We start from the raw sequence: 22,905 nt of genomic DNA, 5'->3' as shown, positions 1-22,905 counted from the left end.
CATGATTGTTCCAACCCCTGGTGGGCTATGGACTACCTCACCTTAAAAAGGGGTATCCACTGCTATACTTTGCACATCATGCTCTCATTCCTTTGAGCCCCAAGCAGTTAACGAAAGAGAATCATAAAAGACAAAAGACATTCGAGGAAGGGTGGAAAAACCATGGTCGGGGTAACTCAAGTACCACGATTGCTTCTTTCTACACATTATTTACCCAAGTGTGGGCTTCCCTTTTATTAGCTACCCTTGTGCCATGGGATGTGACCCAGGTTGTTCCCCTTTGTCCCCTACTCCATTCCATCATTGTATCACATGCCACCACCATTTGACGGATGTACCATGAACATATCACCCCCTTTAGAAGCAGAAACCACCTAATAGGATGATTGGTTAACCCCTCTTGGAGCTTGGAGACATTAGCACATGCCAAAGCCCACTATGGAAGGGCATGCCATTATGAAGTGCCCACTTGTTTTCCATGGTTTGTAAACTCTTTTACTTGATTGCTTTAATGACTTGATATGTTGGAAGGTATGGGGACGCATTGGATCTTATGTAGGATTGCAGATGGTCTTCATTTTGGGTTTGGTCTCCCTATACGGGGTCTTAACCCTCCAGAGGGCTACATTGGCACATGTAGGGTGTGTGTAGAGAACCATGGGCCTCCACAACAGCAGGTACCATAACATGGATCCCTAGAGTCTTTCAGAGATCACTTATGGTTCACCTATTGAACGAGGAATATGCACTTGGTTCACCATGCCCAACCCACCTGGTTCACCATGCCCAATCGATCCCACAGTCACATTATGCACTCTACAGATGACCTAGGACTTGTATGGTGATGTGGCATCACTTATACCATCATCCGAGCCCTTGTAGATGGTCTACAAGCATCTTTGATTTGTTTGGAGACACATAAGGACACTTGTGTGCCCCCACACCCACTTGGGAGCACCACAGGTTTATTACTTGGAGAACAAGGGGCCACGCCCTTGTCGACTGCTTTGGGAGTCCTATTTCACATTTTGGCACCTATTGACTTCAATAGGCCTCCTCTAAGGCCTCTGGGTTTCATAAATTCATTCTAGCATTGAAGTTCTTGGTGAACTCTCGTTTAGATATATGTTTTGCATTTAGCATGTTGAGCTCATATATGGTTGAGCCTCACTGGATTGGTGCCAAGAGTCATTTGAGATATCTTCAGGGCACAATCTCTCATGGATTGAGATTCATTGCTAGAAATGTGAAGCTGCATGATTATTCTGATGCTGAAAAGGCAGGCAGTGTGGAGGATCGCAAGAGCACTTCCGGTTGTTGGTTCTCTTTGGGTTCTGCCTCGATATCCTGGATGAGAAGGAAGCAGAAGTCAGTTGCTTTGAGCACCGATGAGGCCGAATACATAGCAGTGAGTATGGCCTCCTGTGAAGCTGTCTGGTTGTGGAAGCTCTTCAGTGAGCTGTTTGGACACGTGCTGGATACCATCATGATCTTCTGTGACAACCAGAGGGGGATTCGATTGTTGAGGAATCCCGTGTTCTATGATCGCTCCAAGCATATAGACATCAGGTACCACTTTATTTGGGATATGGTACATCAAGGAGCAAGAAGGCTCCATCGCATTGAGACTGATGTGCATGTTGTCGATATTCTATCGAAGCCCCTGAGAAAGGTCAAATTCTTGACTTTCCGAGAATGACTAGGAGTCGTGGAGAGACTCTTTGCTAAGGGTCCTGTATGATATGGACATTGAGTTCTGGGAGCTCGAGGGTACATCTTGGAGCGATGAGCAACCATAGGGTGAGTGGTTCAACCTTCCCCTAGTGGTTTGCTATGTAGGAAGGATGAGTGGTTCATTCTTCTCCTGCCGAGACATAGTCATAGGGTGAGAAATTCAGCCTTCCCCTAGTGATTTGTTGTGTACAGGGTGAGTGGTTCAGCCTTCCCCTGGGAGTCGGGATACCCTTGGCGACATGTAGGCAGGATGAGTGGTTCATCCTTCTCCTGCTGAGACATCCTACCCATGCAGTCTGGGACACATGGGAAGTACCTTTTATTTGGCCAATGAGTAGGGAAATGAGGATAGGGACCATAGTAGTACTGATGGACGCATCGTGTTACTACTGTATTCCCTATGCTAGGATGATATTGATCTGGGATCAATTGGAACTGACTTCGGGTCAATAAGAGTGATATAACTCACTCTCTTTTGGAACCGATTTCGGATCAGTAAGAGTGGTATGGTACACTCTCTTTATTTGGAACTGATTTCGGATCAGTAAGAGTGGTATGACACACTCTATATGGGACTGACTTTTGGTTAGTAGAGGATGGTATGATACATTCTCGATCATTTCTTCTTCTTCATAGTTCAATAGAGTAGAGTAGTGCAGGGCACTGATGGCAGAGATAGCACAGTCTGGCAGATGGATTAGAAAATGGAGTTTTCCCTAGTTGAGAGGGAGTGTTAAAATTGGCAACTAGGGCCAAACTCTATGTGGGTCATCTTATTTATGGCAGCTGATATTTTTCTTGGATTCTTCTTGTCGAAAGGTGTACAATTGATCTAAAGATCATCCGACTTCGACATGTATTCATGGAGATATGAATTTATTTGTGTTATGGGACAATTCGTCAAGGTCGACCAGCAACCAAATTGCCCCCACTTGTGCTCAACGTTTTAGAATAAAAAGAGGTGGCTTGCTAGTCATTTAGTCACATACTCTTCTTGTGATCTCTTCCTCTCCACTTGTCTTTGGGTTTTGGTGGAAGGAGTCACTTAGAGGATACGCTGCCCTAGATCTGAATGCTACCATGGGAAAGAAGGATCTACGCAGCCCTAAAAGAAGATGACCTAGCTTCTAACACTGCCCTAATAAACACAGTTAATGGAGGAAGTCTCAACACTGTTGTAGAAGAGAGTTCAAGCCCTAAACACAGTAAAAGGGAGCTTCTATACGAAGCCCAAAAAGGACCCCTATATGCAGTCCAGACAAGGAAACCTAGACATCATCATATCTAGCCCTAGTTGCTGTCTTATGCTACGCTAGCTGCTGTCTTATAAGGGTGATCTAAGCCATAGAAGAAGAGGCCTTAACCAGCAACATGTGAAGGCCTAAACTGCTGTTCTAAAGAGCCCTAATTGCTGTTCAAAGGGTGACTCCTATACACAATCAAGGGACTCCTATACGCTGGTAGAATTAATGCCCTAGTCACTATTTTTTAGAAGCAGATCTGTGAGGATCATTATGACTGCGTGGAGGCTGTCTCATATTGTATGAGAGCCGAGTTAAGGCAAGCACTGTTTTGGGACAACGGAAGGAGTGCAAGGTGATCTGTGGATTGTTGGGTAAGTATAGGAGTTGGTGTTAGCCCTATACTACCTCGTAGAGCAGCAACTAAGAATAGGAACCTAGCTGCAGTAATAACAACTTGTTTGGGTGCTTACTTGAGGACTGGTACTGGCTGTAACTTACCATGACCCATGATGGCAAGTGAAGAGTGGTCTTGTGAAAGGCAGAGCTATTGTTAAGGGCAAATAGGCTGCTCTGCATTACAGCAAAGGGGACAACTTTCCCTTGGAGGTCAACTATATTAATAGAAGGCTGCTCTGAACATAAAGAGGACAGCCTTTCCTTGGAGATCAATTGCGGTCAAATCTGGGCAGATTTTGGGACTGTTAGGAGTCTGCACTTTGGACCTGTTGAAGGAGTATGCAACTATAGCCTAGCTTCTTTGCTACGCTGTAAGCCATAGCAAAGCAGCTAAGGCTAGTGAGTGTAAATGGTTGCAGCATATAGGTGACAGTAAGGATTGGTGCAACATGGTGCAATATGGTGTAGCATAATGGTACAACGTGGTATTGCAGTAGCTTGTTGATGATGGGTACAACATGATGATGAGGTGCAACACAGTGATGATGGACATGGTGTGATGCTGCAGCATGGTGCAACACAGTGATGATGGGTGCAACATGGTGCAACATAGTGATAGGTACAATATGGTGATGGAATCACCTGAGTTCAGATATGCTACTTCATGTGTCATCTTCTTAGAGAAGATCTCTGCTCTTATTTTGACAAGTCAAAGTGTTGACTTTTGATGTATAAGTACTATCTCTCTCTCTCTACTGAACTATTGAAGAACATACGAAGAATTGATCAAGGGTTTCCCCACATTAGGGTTTGTCCCTGCCTAGCGCCACATCTTGTGTCCTCTTGGCTTGGCTTGTCTTATGCGATTTATGTTTATGCTCTATCTGCATTTTACTATCATGGTAAATGTGATTGCTAATTTGGAATTGATATTGAGTTAATGTGAAAAATTGAAGTAAATTGTTCTCAGCATAGAACATACCTAAAAAATAACAAATGGCCCTTGTGTGAAAGGGATTAAGGAAGACGCTTCCTTTAGCCATGCCATTGATAAAGGGTTTTTCTTCATGTTTGAGCAGTCCTCCCCTTGTTATGTTCCTAGCCCATAAATAAATGTTTGTGATGAGGTTCATTCCCCTAGTTTTGATGAAGAGTTGGTTTCCCCTATGAAAAATGGAGAATCATGGTTTTCCCTAGATACAATGATGGTTCCCCCTCTTGTTTTCCCAATAACCAAGATAATATCATCCTAAATGTGTTTGAGTCATTCACTCCTTCTTACCCTGAGGATGATAGGCCTGAGATAGTTCTTCATCAAAGGTTCATGTACTTGATCATTGACATTTCCATCTTCTGGTTAGAAGAGCAAATTCAATCCTCTCAGTTGGTGTCTTTCCCTTCTTCCAAGGTTCCTTTCTATGACATATGGGTCTCTTATTTTCCCACATCTTGCCCTCATAATCCCTCATATTATTCTTCCCATTTTTGTTTTTTGGATCCATTGCGTAAATAATCATAGAAACATGTGTTCTAATATTGATCAATTAACATGTTGGTTGCATTGGATCTATGATTACACTTAACACTTGCATAATATCGTATGCATATTATAGTAGGATGCATTACATATTAATTTGTCTCGTTAGAACTAACATCATTTGATATTGTCATGCTAGAACAACTGCATTTAGACCAAATTGCATTTAGAATAAAATTTGATTTCTTGTTGATTTTTTATGGCCTACTGTAAACGTTGCCCCCAACTCCTTGAAACATTGTTCGACGTTTCGGATAGCAAAACACGTATGAAACGACTTGGAAACAACATGGAAACATTTCGTCCACGTTTCACTTTTTGAAAGGAGTTTCAAGAAAATTTGATCTGTTTCCAGAAAATTTGGATATGTTTCCAAAAAATTTGGATACGTTTCTAGAAAATATGGATACGTTTCTGAGTTTCCAATTTTCCAAGTTTCCATAGTTCTAGGCACTTTATGGCAAGAATATATTCCAGGGTTGTTTGTCCATAGCATGTAAATGCAGTTGGATTCTTTGCAGACCTTATTTCCACTAATTATAGCTCATTTGAAAGTGAACATTTATCTTGAAAAAGGATTCATGACATGATATAGGTATTTGCCAACAGGTTTTCAACAATGCGAGATCTAAAGGATGGAAACTTGGAATTTGGAATGATAAAATCGTAAGGTATCTATGAAATCAAGAAGGAAAGTTGTTACACACAAAGTTGGCTAGTGGAAGCAGTTTCTTTGCATCGGGTTAAATTTCTCAACATTTCTTTACTAGTATCATACTTCACAATACTTAATTGCTTAAATTGTGGCATCTTGATTCTTGGTCATATGATATTAGGTTGTGAATAAATAAATCCAACTTACTTCTTTCTATGAATTTCAGAGCATCTCCTGTTGTAGCTACTGGAATATAGTCCAATTTATAATGTGTAGACCCTTTTATTTACAATGATTAAATTTACATTATATTCAGTGATACTAAACAATAATTCTATGTCATGACTCCTTTAGAGTCTAGCCCAAGATATTGTGCAACATACTATTTACAAAGTCAAATTCACTATGTGGCCTCTGTATTAGTGCTGTCAAATTCATTAGAAAAATATATAATTTCATGAAGTATGATTTGACTCTGAAAACAATCTCATATTCCTTTACACTGTGAGTGGATGTTGACATTTTAATCAAAGGTGCCAACTTGAATGTTATAATAATCATTGATGATGATGATGACAATGTTTATACTGAATTGATGATGATGATTTGTTTATGTTGAATTCATGATGATGGTTATGTATTTTTAAATATAGAATCTAGATTCTAAAGACTAAAAGATGAATGATAATATATATATGTTGTTTTCTTGCCGTATCGTATCCCGAATTTTTGAAAATTTGCTAGATCCGTTTCAAACCCCGTATCCATATCCATTCCAATATCCGTTTCAGTGCAACTTAGATATAAGCGTGGGCGATCATGAGATGCCGCAAAAACACGCTACCCCATGTGCTTGGACTTTGATATGTGCAGGTAACTGGTTTGCGGTCCAAAGAGATTGCTTGTGTTCTCATGACCTCCCGTTCGAGTAAGTTTGTGCACCCTTCTGAGAGATCATGTCCCAGTTGGAGCTAGATGTTACACACAACCTGTGGGTAGTGTCCATAGGAGAAATTTTTTCTTCTAGATAGTCCTCAGCCAGTAACCAGTAGCCCCTTGCAGCCACTAGATAGCTCGATTTGCCACTATCTCCGCCACTTGAGCCAACCATATGCTCGCTCACCCATCTATCATGAACCTATGTTTGAAGGTGGGCCTTCCAACTCTGTAGTTAAATCTTTTCATTATGTAATTGGGTATTTTTGTTTACTTATCGTGGACACTTTTGGGCATGGATTAGTGGGGGATTCGATAGAAAGAGTGTGCTTGGTTTGTACTCTTTTCTCCTTTGTCCAATTTGATGTTTAACCTTGTAACCTAGTCCCATGTGATCTTCTTTATTGGCTACTAGCTTTAGGGGTGGCACTACATGGGAAACCTGATTTTGGTTGCATGGTTCCACTTCCCGACACCATATACATCACTCCCCTTCAAGCATTATAACCCAATTCACTATATTTCATATCTTGGTCCACATTTGTCCATTGGGTCCACAGGGAGTTAGCCTTACCCTCCTGTCCACATCTTGGGTCGGGTCTGGAATGATGCCCTAGAGGTTGATGTAGCTAAAAGAAAAGAAAACACATTATTTGGCCACTCTCAATAGGAAATGTACCATAAAAAGCAAAAGATGGTCGAGACATACAAATTTAGCATGTGGGCAAAAGTCAAACATGAGCTCTACCCTATCATCATGGCGATCACCCTAGTTCCTAGGGCCCCTTATATTGGCCCCTTAAATCATTAAGAAATCCATGATTGTCCCAACCCTAGTGGGTGATGAACTGCCTCACCTTAAGGGGGTATTCACCGCCATATCTTACATATCATGCCCTCATCCCCTGGAGCCCTAACCAATTGCAAAAGAAAAATCTATAAAAGGCAAAAGGCATATGAAGTAGGGTGGAAAAACAATGGCCAGGGTAACTTGTGTTCCACGATTGCTCCCTCCTACATTCATATAGCCAAGTGTGGGATTCCCTTATTTTAGCTACCCTTGTACTATGGCATGTGGCTTGGATCCTTCCCCTAATACCCCACTCCATTCCATCATTATTTCACATACCACTTGCCATTTGATGGATGTACCATGGACATGTCACTCCCTCGGAGGCTGAAACCACCTAATAGGGTCCTTGGTTAACCTTCTTCTTGAACTTGGAGACACTTGTATGTTCCAAAGCCTATTATGGAAATGCATGCCACTATGAAGTGTCCACTTGGTTCCATTTTTTGTAAGCTCATTTACTCAATTGCAACAATCAAAGAAGTATAAACTTTCCTAGTGACCTAGTTGTTGCGCTTAGGGCCATGCAAAGCTGCTAGGAGACTCCTTGATTGGGTATAAGACACCTCTAAAAATTGGATTACATTGACTCCATTCTCCCAATAGGCTAGGAATTGGTCTAGTCCTAGGTGATCATCAAAACGAAGATCTCTTTCACCTCCTCTTCCTTTTCTAAACCGTAACCTTAGTAGGTCTCCTAGGGCATCACATGAAATTAATTTTAGCCATCTAAAATTCATGAAACTTTGTTAAGAAATGCGCTAATGTGTCCTTGAGAGGTCCTCCAATTTTGAAGCTATTCCAACAATGGAATTTCAAGTTATCTCAAGCCCTAGCTTGAAGATCATTTCTTCACGAGGTTTCCTTTGTTTAGTGGTTTCATTAAGGATCATTGCATCATAATTTCAAGTCAATTATTACCTCATTGATCCTTTTCTCCTCCCTCACTTGGTCAAGTCCATCTATTTCAAGTCTTATCCCACACCCTTGACCTCGTTTGGGTCCACTAGGGTTTCTTTGTGGTCTCGCAACCATGTCACTCCAATTTCACAAGGATTGCTTAGAAACCCTATTCTTCTAGGATTCTTTGGCTTAAGGCACTTCATATCAAGACATACCCCTCAAGCCTAGGTCTAAGTTTCCTTCTAGGCCATCTTGGAGAACCATCCATCTTGCTTCCAAAGCAAGCAATCCCTATTATCAGAGACTCTCCTTTGAATAGTTTTTGAAATCACTACCCTTAGACTATTGATACATTTCTTTTGGTGATTTCCCTAAAACCGAGACTCCTCCCATCGGTGAAAATCCATAAAGAGCAAGGAGCTTTAACTAAGGCGAAAATGGGCTATTGCTCCAATGTTGCCACTTGACCTAGTAGTTGCTCTATAGGAACTCTTGCTAGTTTGAGAGGTAACAAAACCCAAATATGGGAGAAAACTCAACAAGTCTTCTTCTAGGAGAAATTCTTATTCAGCGAGGTTTATAATTTTAAATTGTCTAGAATTTTGTCCCAAAAACCAAGTCCAAACTTCAGTCGTCCTCTATCTGCTCCCATGTGTGTCTTCTATAGGAGAGAGATGATCATAAGTGAGTGATCAAATGAAGATGTCACATTGTGTATATATACAAATCGAATGGGTGCATTTACCCCAAGGGACATGTCCCTGCATGAGCTTTGCCGACTTGTCCATTGTGAACTTACATGAAGCCCAATAAAAAATTAAATTTTAGTTTTTATTTTCATAAATTTTTTACGCTGACTTAGGAGGCCTCTTGGCATGTGGGAATACGTCTTGGTGCTATACAAAAATCAACAAAATTGTGGGAAATTGAAGAAATTTCAAATGCATTTAGCTTTAAATCCAAGCATGATAAAAATTCTAAAATCTAGAAATGATAATATTTTTCTGAAAACACAAATTTAGAGATTTCACAACTGCTGAAATTGCAGAAATAAAACACAGCAAAATTATGACAGCCACACACAGAAAATAACACAGTGATTTTTGGTCAATGTGACCCTGGAAAAACCCCCTACAACTCTTGGGGAAAACCAGTTTGAGAGCTCTTCTTTATTTCTGAAAATGCTTTTACAGAGAAACTGAAATACACAGTAAAAATTTCAGCAACCACAAATTACAACTTATCTCGATTTCCGTGCTTGAACTCCACCTCGAAAATCATGCCAATCAGCAAATAGCCAAAACAGAAATTTTTACAGCAATAAAACAACATTAAATGTTGTACGACCAACCTTGAAAAATGTGCCCAGAACTTGCTGTCCCTCTTCCTCCATTTCTATGCCTTTCTCCTGTTGTATGGTTTTTCCTTGGGATGCATGCCAATAAATGCTGCTGCCCAAATTTGCTGAAATGTCTTCTTGCTGCCCTCCTTCACTTCCTCATTGCTCAAAAATTCTCTCCTTGCTCTCTCTTCTATTTCTCAAATGCTCATGAAAGAATGAATTGATCTTTTCCACTTCTCCTCCCTTTTATTCTCTAAATGACCTTTTGGGTTACCCTAAGATCTAATGGCTGTGATTCATTTAGATCTAGGGATGAGAATAAATGTGCATTTAATTCTCACTTTCTATTTTTTAACTCACTCACTTAAATAAAGACCCACTTAGCCTTTTGTTTCCATAGTCACTTTTTCACTTTCTAATTCTTCATTCATTTTAATAAAGTCACCTTTAAAGTATAATGTAACTTTACCACTTATAAAGTCACTTTTAAATTAGAATGTAATTTTACCACTTATAAAGTCACTTTTAAATTAAATTGACTTTACCACTTATAAAGTCACTCTAGGAGAAAAAATAAATTTGGACACTTTTCCCTGGGCCAAAGATCAAAGCCTTAGGGAACCACTTGTCCTCTGGTACCCAAATTTTAACACTCCTTCTTACCGAGGAAAGTGTTCCTCACCACTCCCATCTTGTCTCTGAAGTATACATACTTGCCCCGTGGTAAGGCTTTGGTGAAAATCTCCGCTACCTACTCATTTGTAGAAATGTACTCAAGCTTGACAACTCTCTTTTGGACATAGTCTCTAAGGAAGTGATACTTGATCTCAATATGCTTTGACCTGTCATGAAAAATTGGATTCTCCGTGAGTTTTATGCAACTCTGTTTATCACAGTAAATTACTGAAGGTCTCAATGCCTGACCAAATAGACCAAACAACATCTTGCGAAGCCATATGGCCTCTCAACTAGCCAAACTAACAACGATATACTCTGTCTCAGCTGAGCTCAATGCAACTGACTGTTGTTTTTGGCTGATCCACGACACAATTGCCGAACCCAACGCAAAACAACACCCGGAAGTACTCTTCCTATTTGAAGCACAACCCGCCCAATCTGAATCCGTGTACCCTGCCAGTCTCACTCCATCACCCTGTCTATAATCCAGACCAAAATCCACAGTCCCTTGCAAGTAACGAAGAATGTGTTTTGCAGCTACCCACTGCACTCTCCTGGGCTCACACATGAACTGACTCATAGTGTTAACTGCAAAACATATATCTGGTCAAGTGTTGACTAAATACATCAAACAATCAATCAACTGTTTGTATAGAGTAGGATCCACCAACTCGGAATCAGAAGCGTGAAGCTTCTTCTAGTTAGTGATCATAGGTGTAGACATGGGTTTGCAGTCCTCCATGTGAAATCTGCTAAGAATATCCACAATGTACTTACTTTGTCCCAGGAAGAAATGCCCCTCCTCTTGCCACACCTCCAATCCCAGAAAATAATGTATCAAGCCGATATCCTTCATCTCAAACTCTAAAGCAAGATCTCTCTTGCAGCCCTTAATGAGTCTCTTTGCACCAATGATGATCAAGTCATCAACATACAACACCAGAATGAGAGGCTCCTCACCCACCACAATGAAGTATAGGTTCGGATCAACCTCACTCTTTGTGAAACCCAATTTTTGCAAGTATGTATCAATCCTCGAGTACCAAGCTCTAGGAGCTTGCTTCAGGCCACAGAGTGCGTTTTTCAATCTGCATACATGGGACTCCTTCTCATGCACCTCAAAGCCCTGCGGCTGCTCAATATAAACCTCCTCCTGAATGAAGCCATTGAGAAATGCGGTCTCCACATCCATCTGGTAGATCTTCCAACCCATCTCTGCTATAATCGATATAATGGAGTGAATAGATGTATACCGAGCTACAGGAGTGAAGGTCTCCTCATAGTCAACTCCCTCTACCTGTGAGAACCCTCTCGCCACAAATCGAGCCTTGAACTTCTCGATGCTGCCATCTGGGACATGCTTTATCTAGTAGAGCCATATGGAAGTAACAACTGATTTAACTTCAGGCCTCAACACTACCTCCCAAACCTCGTTATTCGTAATAGAAGAATACTCCTCCATCATGGCCTCTCTCTAGACTTGCTGGCTGGGTACCTCCTCATAACTAGAAGGCTCGGAGTCAACAATGCTTGTTACCAATGCCACGTAACTACAGAACCACTCAGGTGGTTTACTCTTTGTAACATGTCTCTTTGGACCAGCAATTGATGTGGCCCTGCGCAACGTATCTTGAAGCCACTTGGGCTTCCTCTTCCCTGAGCATGCTTCTCCCACCAGAGTGAAAGAATCCTCATCATCATCAGAAGCCTGAACTCTTAAAGGCCTGTCAACTGACCTCATGCCTGTAGATGCTGAAGTACTGTGTGAATTGTCCATTAGTGGACTACCTTGTGAATTGCTCTACGCACTGCCCTGCATGCTGCCCGAAGAACCACCCACCTGACTCTGAGAGCTACTGCTCACTGATGGCCCTGACACTGTAATCGACGTACCTCCTGATCCCTGACCATTGGATCCCTGTGACTGACTCAGTTGCTATTGAGGGTCTGGTGACTCTGGATACTCTAACTCCCGTGACCTCCTGAAAGCTCTCTCCTCCTCGAACTTCACATCCTGCTTGACAACCACTTTCCTCTGTGTAGGAATATAAATCTGATAAGCTTTCAAGGTCTCGCTATAACCCGCAAAGATGACCTTGTCTGCAGTGGGCTCTAGCTTGGTCATGTTCTCCTTGGGGACATAGGAATATGTAAGGCACCCAAGGATACGAAAGTGCCCAACATCAGGCTTCTTCCTAGAAAAAGCCTCCTCCGGAGTCACATTCTCCAAGGCACGTTGTGGACTCCTGTTCTGCAAGTACACAGCAGTGTTGCAAGCCTCTGCCCACAAAAATAAAGGTTAGCCTTGATCATGAAGCATGGATTTGGCAGCCCCTGCAATGGATCTGTTCTTCCTCTCTGCAACCCCATTCTGCTGGGGGTAGCAAGGAACTGTGAACTCACTCCTAATGCCTGCCTCAGCCAAAAATCAATAAACTCGCCAAGGGTATACTCCCCTCCATTGTCCGACCCGAGGACCTTGATCTTCCTACTTGTCTAGGTCTCCATAAGAGCTTTGAACTCTTGAAACCGCTTGAAGACCTCACTCTTTGTCTTCAAGAAATAAATATAGGTCTTCTTGGAGTGGTCATCAATGAATAAAACATAGTACTCATAGCCACTCAATGATACATGAGACATCCGACCACTCACATCGGTATGTATCAAGTCAAGGATCCCAATCGCTCTGCTGTCACTGCTGGGAAAAGGGGATCTGGCAAACTTCCCCATAGCACATCCTCTGCATACATCAAGGTGATCAGTACTGAAATTTGGCACACTAGTGGTGATCTCCCGCAATGTACTCAAGGCCCCATGATATATGTGCCCCATCCTGCGGTGCCAAATCTCACACAACTCTAAACTGCTAGATCTGCTATCGGTCCTGTCTCGGGTGCTGCTACTCAATGCTATCAGGGGCTGGAATGAGAACTTGTACACCTTGGCATGGCGCACACCAATCTCTCTAGCTGAAGAAGATGGAGTTCCCCTAGGATATATATAAGCACCTGCCATCTCCTGAACAACACATCATACCCTCTATCCTCAAGTGCGGAGACAGATATTAGGTTCTTCTTCATTCCAGGCACATATAGAACATCTGACACTTTCAAGGGAGGTTTGGGTCCCTTATCAAATGTCAATGTCCCCACACCGACTGCTCTAACAATGTTGTCATCACCAAGTACTACCTCCATATCCGTATCACCCTCTGAAAGCTTCGAGAAGTACTCTCTGATTCCTGTCATGTGGCAGGAAGCGCCACTGTCAACATACCAAATGCTAGAAGATGCTCTACTAGTAGCGGGGAGTGCACACTCCCTCTGAACTTGTATGGCAGGTGATCCTGCACTAGTGGCCTCATAAGCTATGAACCCAAACTCCCGATCAAATCTCTATGAGAAGCTCTCTATCTCTGTAGAAGCTGCCATGGGTCTGTCTTTCCCTTTCTTGTTCTTCTTCTCCGGACACACAACAGCATAGTGTCCCAACTTTTGACAATTCCAACATTTGACTTTGGAATAGTCCTTCTCCTTGTTCTGCTACTTGCCTTTACCTTTGCTTTTGCCTCCACTATTGGAAGCTTGCTTCTTTTCTCTGCCCTTCTTGCCTCTTGCTAACAATGCCACATTGTCATCCTCCTCCACCTGTTTGGCTGCCCCAAGATGGTTCTTTCTGATCTCATTCTGAATGCAATCATCCCACAACCTCTCCCAATCGGGAAGGTTTTCCCGTGCAACAATGCCATCCACAAAATTCTCCCAAGTCTTGGGAAGACCATTCAAAGCAATTCTCACCAACTCAGTGGGTGCAATGATCTCACCTACGGCTGCCAACTCATCTCTCACTAAAGTGATCTTTGTGAGGTATGTTGTAGCACTGTCAGTCTTAGCCATTTTAATGGCCTTCAGTTTCTCCTTTAGGACCATTTTTCTGTTTTCATTTGAGCTCTAGTAAAGATTGGTCAAGGCTGTCCACATCTCATGTGCATAAGTCTTTCCTCTCACATGAGGAATGACATGGTCTTTGATTCCTTCCAGAATCAATCTTTTTGCCTTAGCATTCTTTTTGTTAAACTCTGCCAACTGTACAGGGTCAGCAGGTACTACTACTGGGTTCTGTGTGGTATTTACCATAATGCCCCAGACTTCTGCTTCCTCAAAGATGCTATGGATTCTCTCCTTCCATGCACTGTAGTTGTTCTGTCCATCCAACTTGTCTTCAACTCTAACCCAAAGACATGTTTCACTGTCCTACTAAATTGAAATTTTCAAATCTGTGGTAAAGGTTTTTGTTTTCTATGTAAAAATCAGCTTGCTGTAATTTTCACTTTGCTGTCCCAAACTGCACTTTTCAGCCAACCAAGCTCTGATACCATGAAGAAATTTCAACCCCCACTCTGGTTATCAGTTTTCCTTATCACTCCATGCATTTAGTTTTAAATCCAAGCATGATAAAAATTCTAAAATCCGGAAATGATAATATTTTTTTGAAAACACAAATTTAGAGATTTTACAACTGCTGAAATTGCATAAATAAAACACAACAAAATTATGACAGCCACACACAGAAAATAACACAGTGATTTTTGGTCAATGTGACCTTGGAAAAACCCCCTACAACTCTTGGGGAAAATCAGTTTGAGAGCTCTTCTTTATTTCTGAAAATGATTTTACAGAGAAACTGAAATACATAGTAAAAATTTCAGCAACCAAAAATTACAACTTATCTTGATTTCTGTGCTTGAACTCCACCTCGAAAATTGTGCAAATCAGCAAACAGCCAAAACATAAATTTTTACAGCTATAAAACAACATAAAACGCTGTATGGCTAGCCTCGAAAAATGTGCCCAGAACTTGCTGTCCCTCTTCCTCGATTTCTGTGCCTTTTTCCTGCTGTACGGTTTTTCCTTGGGATGCATGCCAATAAATGTTGCTGCCCAGATTTGCTGAAATGTCTTCTTGCTGCTCTCCTTCACTTCTTCACTGCTCAGAAATTCTCTCCTTGCTCTCTCTTCTCTTTCTCCCAAATGCTCATGAAATAATGAATTGATCTTTTCCTCTTCTCTTCTCCTTCTATTCTCTAAATGACCTTTTGGGTTACCCTAAGGTCTAATGACTGAGATTCATTTAGATCTAGGGATGAGAATAAATGTGCATTTAATTCTCACTTTCTATTTTTTAGAGTTGTCAAAGGCTACTTGGGCACCATAGAGGAGTGATGTCTCTGCGTTGGAAAGCTAAGTATTTGAATCTTTTCCCTATCATTCCTTGTGAACAAAAGCGGCATTCACTCTCTTTCAAGCAAGAACTCTCCCTAGTTGTCTTGGAGGCGTTATGATTCTTGAAGGTTCCTCCCTTCCTATACTTGTAATAATATCATTGCTAGATTTAGGACTTGTAGGATGTTGTTTTGATAGCGCTAATTGCCCTTTAGATCATTAAAAGAGTTTCCCCCATAAGGTGCATCTTGATTTCATTGCTCAGCCATAGCAAGGAACTGGTTTTCTTCCCTTCATAACCAACAAAAATAACCAGAATTCATCTTTATTTTACATTTTTTTTGGCTTTGTTTTGCAATTTGGAATTTACTGCAGAAAATTATTGTGAGAAATCAGATTGCATTTGATCCATAAAAGCTCTCAGAAGTTATACCTTAACCTTGGTTCTTGTGCCCTAAAGAAAAACACTGAAAGTCACCTTTAAACCCTAGGACATTATGCTTGATTGGGATAAAAATAATAACACTAATGTCTCTTTTGCTCCCACTTCATTGTATAATACTCAAACTTAGTTGACCTTAGGGAAGCCTCCCCTTGGCTAGGAACATTTGCAGTCTAAACTGGGAAAGGCTGAGGTGACAGTGGTTGCTTGCCTAGAGTTGCCATTATTGTTTCACTTTTGTGCTTAGGACTTTCACAACTAGTGAGAACTTGGGGGACATTAGGGCTTTACCACTACAGGTGCAGGTGTGAGGTATCAAGAGAGATCTGTAATGAATACTTGAATAGTAATCTGTAATGGATAGTTTAAAAGTATTTGGAAGAAAATACTGATGCATGTGGCAATGTGTAAAGGGAAGCAGTAATTCTATTCTTTATGTGTATGATGGCCATGAACCATATGTTAGAAGTCTCCTTTCTATCTTTACAGACCATTAATATTTCCCCTTTCAAATTAAAACAATACTTTTAGGAGGTTGGTAACTTTTGTGGTTGTATTACCTTTAGATAGATAGGCAAGGACAGTTACTAGCATAAGATCTTTTAGTTCCATTCCTTTCGAAGGGCGTATTGTGGAAAATTGAGAAAAGTGGGGATCGCTATTTTATAAGTACATCCCTTTTTTTGTGTTTTTTGGTGTATTCAAACATGTCATATTTATAATGACCAGAGTCGAAGAGCTGATTTCTGTCTGAAGACATCAAAATGTTATGATAGACACATTTATTTGCTTTGTCTTCCAACTCTTTGTGTGCTGAGCTTTGGTTGAATTGTTAAAAAAATAAAGCGTTTACAAGCTTTTGTATTTATTTAGTATTTACCAGTAGAATATAATCTCTCTTATTTGTGTTGCAGTAAAACGGTGGGAGGCATAAAAGTATCTGAGTTGCCTGGGTTGGAGGCTCTCCAGCAGCCTGGTTCTGACTTGAACTTTCCCAAATTTGAATCTATTTTTCATTTGGCTTATATGCTCTTATTTAATATGTCAGCAATTGTCCTAACTGTGATATGTGCTTAGTGGTTTCTAACTTCTTTTGAAAGTGTTTTTTTTTTTTGAATAGAGTGCTAATTCTGTAATAGATTTGTGTTTAGATATGAATTATGTTAATGCATATAAATGAACTTGAGACTTCCATTGCTAGTGTATCAGTAGCATAATGTTGAAGCTGGGAAGGAACATCAAAAACATTTTCCTGCCTTCATTGTTAATGACAGTTCCTTGTGATTAAGTGATTGTTTTCCTTATGTAGTTTGTTTTTCTCAGAAAAATGGATGTAGTGAACTATGCTTGGCATAAAGCATTGGTGATAGTGCTAACTTCATTACTAGATATGGCCAGACACATCCTCACAAATTTAGTACTGTTCTGCGATTTAAAGTAAAAAGCATGACTTATCATCAATGAAGAGTGCAAACAGGATTGATTTTCTGATGGATAGGGTATAATGATGGAAAATCTCCTCGTTTTATTTAAAAGTAAGAAGCCAATTGGTAGTGTTACCCGCCACCCATGGGTGACACCAATAGGAGAAATTTTTCTCTGAGATGGTCCTCAGCCGGCAGCCAACAGCCCCTTGCAGCCACCCGATAGCTTGATGTGCCACCATCTTAACCATACATAGACTTCTATGCTTGGTCTACTTCGTTACATTTCACATAACATAATTTAGATATCAAATATTTTTCACAAGTAGGAGTTATTCTATCACACCCAACCATATGTCCAACTTGGCCATGTCCTTCTGTAGTTGACCACCCACAAGCCCTCAATCAACTCCCTCTGCCAGTGACTAATTATGCACACAATACATTTATCATCATGCATTTTTATTTTTATCTTAAGTTTTTCTTAATTTATCTTTTTCCATAAATTTATCTTTAGTTACTTTACCTCTTTTATTTTTATAAATAAAATAATTTCCTTTATTTAATTATTATGATCTTTCACTCTGTCTATTATTTTCATTTGTTTATTATTATTATTTATTAACAAAGATTGGAATGTATCTGTATTAATAAAACACCGTGGTCAGAGCTTGCAGAGAGATTACAAAATACTTCTGAGTTCATGGAAATTTTTTCCTTCTGTCACTGTATACATGGGTGTTAGAGAAGCTTTGAAGCCTTTTGAACAAACAAAGGTGAAAATTTTTACACTTCAAAGTTTAAGTTGATCAGGCTAGTGAAATCTTGCCATTGTTCTGAGCCATATAGGGTTTGAATAAAAGGCCTAGCTTGAGAATACAAAAACTTGATAGACTAAACATCGCTCAAAACTCTCACATTTTGTACTGCTGGGCATAATTATCAACAAGGGAGCTTGAGTTTGCAAAGAGAAGAGTTGTAATTGCTGAGGGAGAAGCATTGTTGACACTGGTACCGGGGGGACTGCTGTCACCTTCCTGAGTCGACTGCAAGGGAGGGCGACCTAGATTTTCCAGCCTGCTGATCCTCTGGTCTAAGGAGATGACCCTTCACTTCAGGTGTAACAAAATAATCATGAAAATTGCCCCTTGCTAGAGGGTTCTCTAGTGCCAACAACCTAGTTTATACACATCCGGCTTGGAGTGAATATCTTGTAGGGCTAATTCATTCCGACAATGGGAGCTACGTGTAGCTCATAGCTCCGCAAAATCCATGTCTTTACCTTTGACAGAAAACGGGGCAAAGTTCGAAACCCAGTTCATTAGGTGGACCGGTCCGGTTACCTGTTCTGGTTTTCAAAACATCTATATATATATATATATATATATATATATATATACAATTTGAATGGGCCTAATTGTTAAGAGCATGTGTTTCTTCCTAAGAGGTCACAGGTTCAAAACCAAAGGGGGGTAGAGTATGTATGCCTTCTTAGACTTAGCAGTCAAATCGTTGCAGGGAGGTGGGTCCCTTGTCCCACAAACAAGGGGGTCTCATACACCAATTTGGTGTCTGGTTTGGCTGTGACCTTAAAATTGGATAATGATATATATATAGAATAACAAATTTGAACGTTTTATCTATATTTTGGTCGATCTATTTTGTTTCATGTTCTGGATTTTGAGAGTAGAATGATTGTTCAATACCTTCAGCATGATGCCATCAGCACCATTATTCATGTATTGAATGGGGCTCTGATAAAATTGGTTGAAGAGAAAAAACTCTTGAATAGTTATGGTCAGGTGAAAATATTGAGGTTCAACACTTTAGTGCAGTTGGATGTAAAGACGATTTCAACAGCAAAAAATGTATTTCTTATCTGTAACGAATTTTCAAAAGCTTATAAATCATAAAATCTTCACAAGTGTAGCAGAAGAGATTGAGGTAATTGAAGACACTAACAATGAAAGTTTTGGAACAAAGATTTCTCTAGTATATTTGGAAGTTGTAGTGAGGAAGCCAGTTATAAGTTATAACCTACAGGAGGAGGGAGAAAGGCCTAGTGGAAACCAAAGAAAGGACCACTATAGCAGCAAGAAGAGCAATAACAAGAAGGACCATAAGGACCCAAGGAACAACAATGGGAAGAGGAAGAAGAGGACAGGCAACAATCGGAAGAAGAAGACGATGATCAGCACAACAACAGGAAGAGCAGCAGGTAGAAGAGGAAGGACTAGAAGGATTAGAACAACAATACGGAGAAGAGGAAGAACACAAGGATGGGCAACAAGATGAGGAACTGAAAGAAAGACCTTCATGGCAATGAGGTCATTACAAATAGAGGAAAAGGAGAATGAAAATGCGGAAAAGTCTTTGAGGAGTGTGGCTGTTAATTCTCCATTGCAAAAGAACATTGTCTGGAAATCTGTTAGATTGATGACTTAAGCTTGACAGGTTACACTGATTCAGTGTGTTGGATTAACAAATTGTGAAAAATCCACTTCAGGAAGAATCTTTGAATACAGAGGAGTTCTGCAGCTCGAAACAACCCCTGGTTGATGAAGAATTTGGTTGCTATATCGATCAAGCCATTATTCAAGGACATGATTGTGCAATTCAATGACAAGATTGATATAACAGTTAACTAGCTAGTCATTAAGAGTTTGGGGGGGGGGTTAATGGGTTGTTAAAGATATAATGACTGCTGTAACTCTATGGCATAAGTAAGTGTGAGTCAATAGTAAAAGTAAAAGCAAAAATGTAGCTTAGATTTATGTCATGTAAAAGGTAATCAGATTTAGTTACACTCATGTACATTTCGGGAGTTAAGCCTGTTATGTATGAATGGTGTTGGAATCACAATTGTTGTTAGACCAAAACTTGCAGGCATTTGTCTCCGCTACAGTCGTCAGAGTTAGGATCCACGAAAGGTGGTTAGTCCATGTCATGAAACACACGGGAACGCTGAAACCAATGTCCAACAATCTTCCTCCCAGTGTGAGGTGGGTGAGTTTCGAACTCGAGACCCGTCGCTCTAATACGACTTGTTGGAATCACGATTGCCATTAGACCAAAACCTGCAGGCATTAGTCTCTGCTACAATCGCCAGAGTTAGGATCCACGAGAGTCGGTTAGTCCATGTCATGAAACACACGGGGAGTGCTGAACCCAATGTCCAACAAATGGTACATTTATTGCATCTTCCATATTGAATCGTATTGCCTATTGTGCACTATTCTGTCTTGCTCTTGGTGTTATTATTTTTAACCTTTTTATTATTGTTATAGGTTTTATCAATTATCTTGTTCAACTTCATTTGCTAGTCCACTTATGCTGTCTGTGTTTTAAGTTTGTAACTTCTAAATGTGTAATTGCTGGTTAAAAAGTATTCAGACTTGTGTCAAATGTTTGATGCTGTAATATACTTTCTATTTTGAACTTCTTAATATAGTATGTCTATGACTAGGACTCAGAGCTATGTTTTCAGATTTTCTGCAACTAACTTTGCTTTCTTCACCCTTTTTATAAATATATATGCATTATATTATCTAAAGATACATAATGTGAAGAGCCAGTCCCACTTCACTCCGTGCTCGGGGAACATTGGGTAGGTTTAACTAACAACTCGGGGAACATTGGGTAGGTTTAACTAACAACTTTTTTTGTGTACATATATTTCACATGGCCAGAAGACAGTCAATGGGACTATCAGAATATCTGTGTGCAGGACATTTGGTAACAAATTACATTTTATGTTTTTTCCCAAGGTAAATCAGTATAAAATTGAAGCCATTTACCAAATATTAAGCCATAAAGAGTCTATTTTCCTTTGGAAAATATTTTGTGTACAGTTAGAAATAGGTAGAGTAGGGACATTCACACGTGATCTTGATCTGTTGAATGATACTATTTTGTAATATTATATATTCTTTGAAAAATTGAGTTTCACAGCACTTTGATCAAGCAATGGAGTCTTCAGTTCTTAACAAATCAAGCTAGGTTGGAGTGATGGCAATTACTAGTGGCAGAGAAAGGTTTTAGTATCCATCATGAGGTTGACTGTTTTAGTTTTAGTAGTATATAAAATGAAGTGATTTAGATTTTCAAGTGCTTGACAAAACAATGAAGGCTTAAGATCCTTAAAGCAATTAAGGCTTAAGACCAATGTTTAAGTGATGGTGGTTACTCATGGTACACAAATGTAGTATTATCCATGTAAAAATCTTTAGATACCACAGACAGCCTTTAAGGAGCTATCAGCCTGTTGCTTGCTGGCTAATGTTTTGCCTACCAGAATTTGAGTGATTATTTTATCACAAACCTTAATGGCTATTAATTAGAACAAATGATGAAAAGACTTGTTATCTGTCTCATGTGGCATGGCTTTGCTTGAAATATTTGTCTTAGGTTCACTTTTTTTTTTTTTTTTGATCAATGAGATTACTTCCATGGTGGTCTAATTTACTGCTATTTGATTAGACTACTTGCTTTGGTTTCAGGAACAAAGAATGGGCAAACGAAAGTCATTCATGAAGGTGATACTGGAGTTGCTTATTCTTGGAATTCAACAGAGTACAAATGGGATAAAGTACTATACTTTATGCATGCCTCTACTATTTATTCGTACTGGTTGCACTTGCATTCAAACATTCTACTCATACTGGTTGTGCTCTTCAGTCGCATTGACCTACTTTTGTGGTCACTTGTCGGACATTAATATAATTTTCTTATCTTTAATTATTTTATTCACATCTCTTTTTTCTATGGTGAACAGGCAAGGATATTTATACTTCACAAATGATCTTCTAAAACATGACTCATATTATTCAATTAATAATATATATTTTCATCTTTATATGGATTTATTTATTTTTTCCTATTTTTTTTTGATATTCAGTTCATGAACTAGCCTGGTTAATTACAGTGGTATAGGAGCCTTTCTAATCCTGGCCTTTGGCTACACACTTTTCAGAGCTTCTCTAAATGAACCCTTGGTCATTTCATCTATCATTCCTTACCACTGGCTTTGCACCAAAACAATATAAGTGGGCGTCATGATTCTTATTTTATTAGAAAATATTAGAAAAGTTGGAAAGAAAAAAGACAAATAACTATCATTTACAACATTCTCTGTTGCTAACAACTATATATTGTTAGCAATACAATACTGTTGTGATCGACAAAGCGAAATAAGAGTTGAAGCCACCAAGCATAACACCAATTGACAATAACATCACATGAGAAAGAAATTGGATTAAGGGAATAGATATGTTCAAGTTTAACTTTGTTTAATAATTGAACAAAGAATTAACAAATATTTGATATATAACAAGAATGGATGAATAAGATGATGAATTACAATGTTGGGACTCATATAAATGCTCCTATGCGGGCGCCTTCTCATTAAAAGTCACGTCTTTTAATTAACATGTGACGTATAGAATATTCATTTTATTATTATTTGTTTTGGATTTCTAGTTTTATTTATTTATTATTCTTTATTACTTACACTTATGTATGTGACATTGCCTTCCCCTTTAAA

At 39.7% G+C, this 22,905-nt stretch overlaps 1 protein-coding gene across 1 annotated transcript in view; it reads left to right on the top strand.

Annotated features, from left to right (window-relative positions):
- The window catches only part of LOC149155486 (uncharacterized), a 357,613-nt gene that overhangs the window by 87,468 nt on the left and 247,240 nt on the right, over positions 1–22,905 (top strand). The window contains exons 7-8 of the mRNA XM_089444433.1: positions 16,854–16,915; positions 21,863–21,951. Of these exons, the coding sequence (XP_089300559.1) occupies positions 16,854–16,915; positions 21,863–21,951 (151 nt within the window). The remainder of the gene's footprint in view (positions 1–16,853; positions 16,916–21,862; positions 21,952–22,905) is intronic.

The sequence above is a fragment of the Pinus tabuliformis genome, chromosome 9 (genome assembly GCF_031772625.1).
Source record: "Pinus tabuliformis cultivar Carrire ecotype Pingquan chromosome 9, CPIR1, whole genome shotgun sequence".
NCBI lineage: Eukaryota > Viridiplantae > Streptophyta > Pinopsida > Pinales > Pinaceae > Pinus > Pinus tabuliformis.
This window is presented reverse-complemented; position numbering and strand designations above follow the sequence as displayed.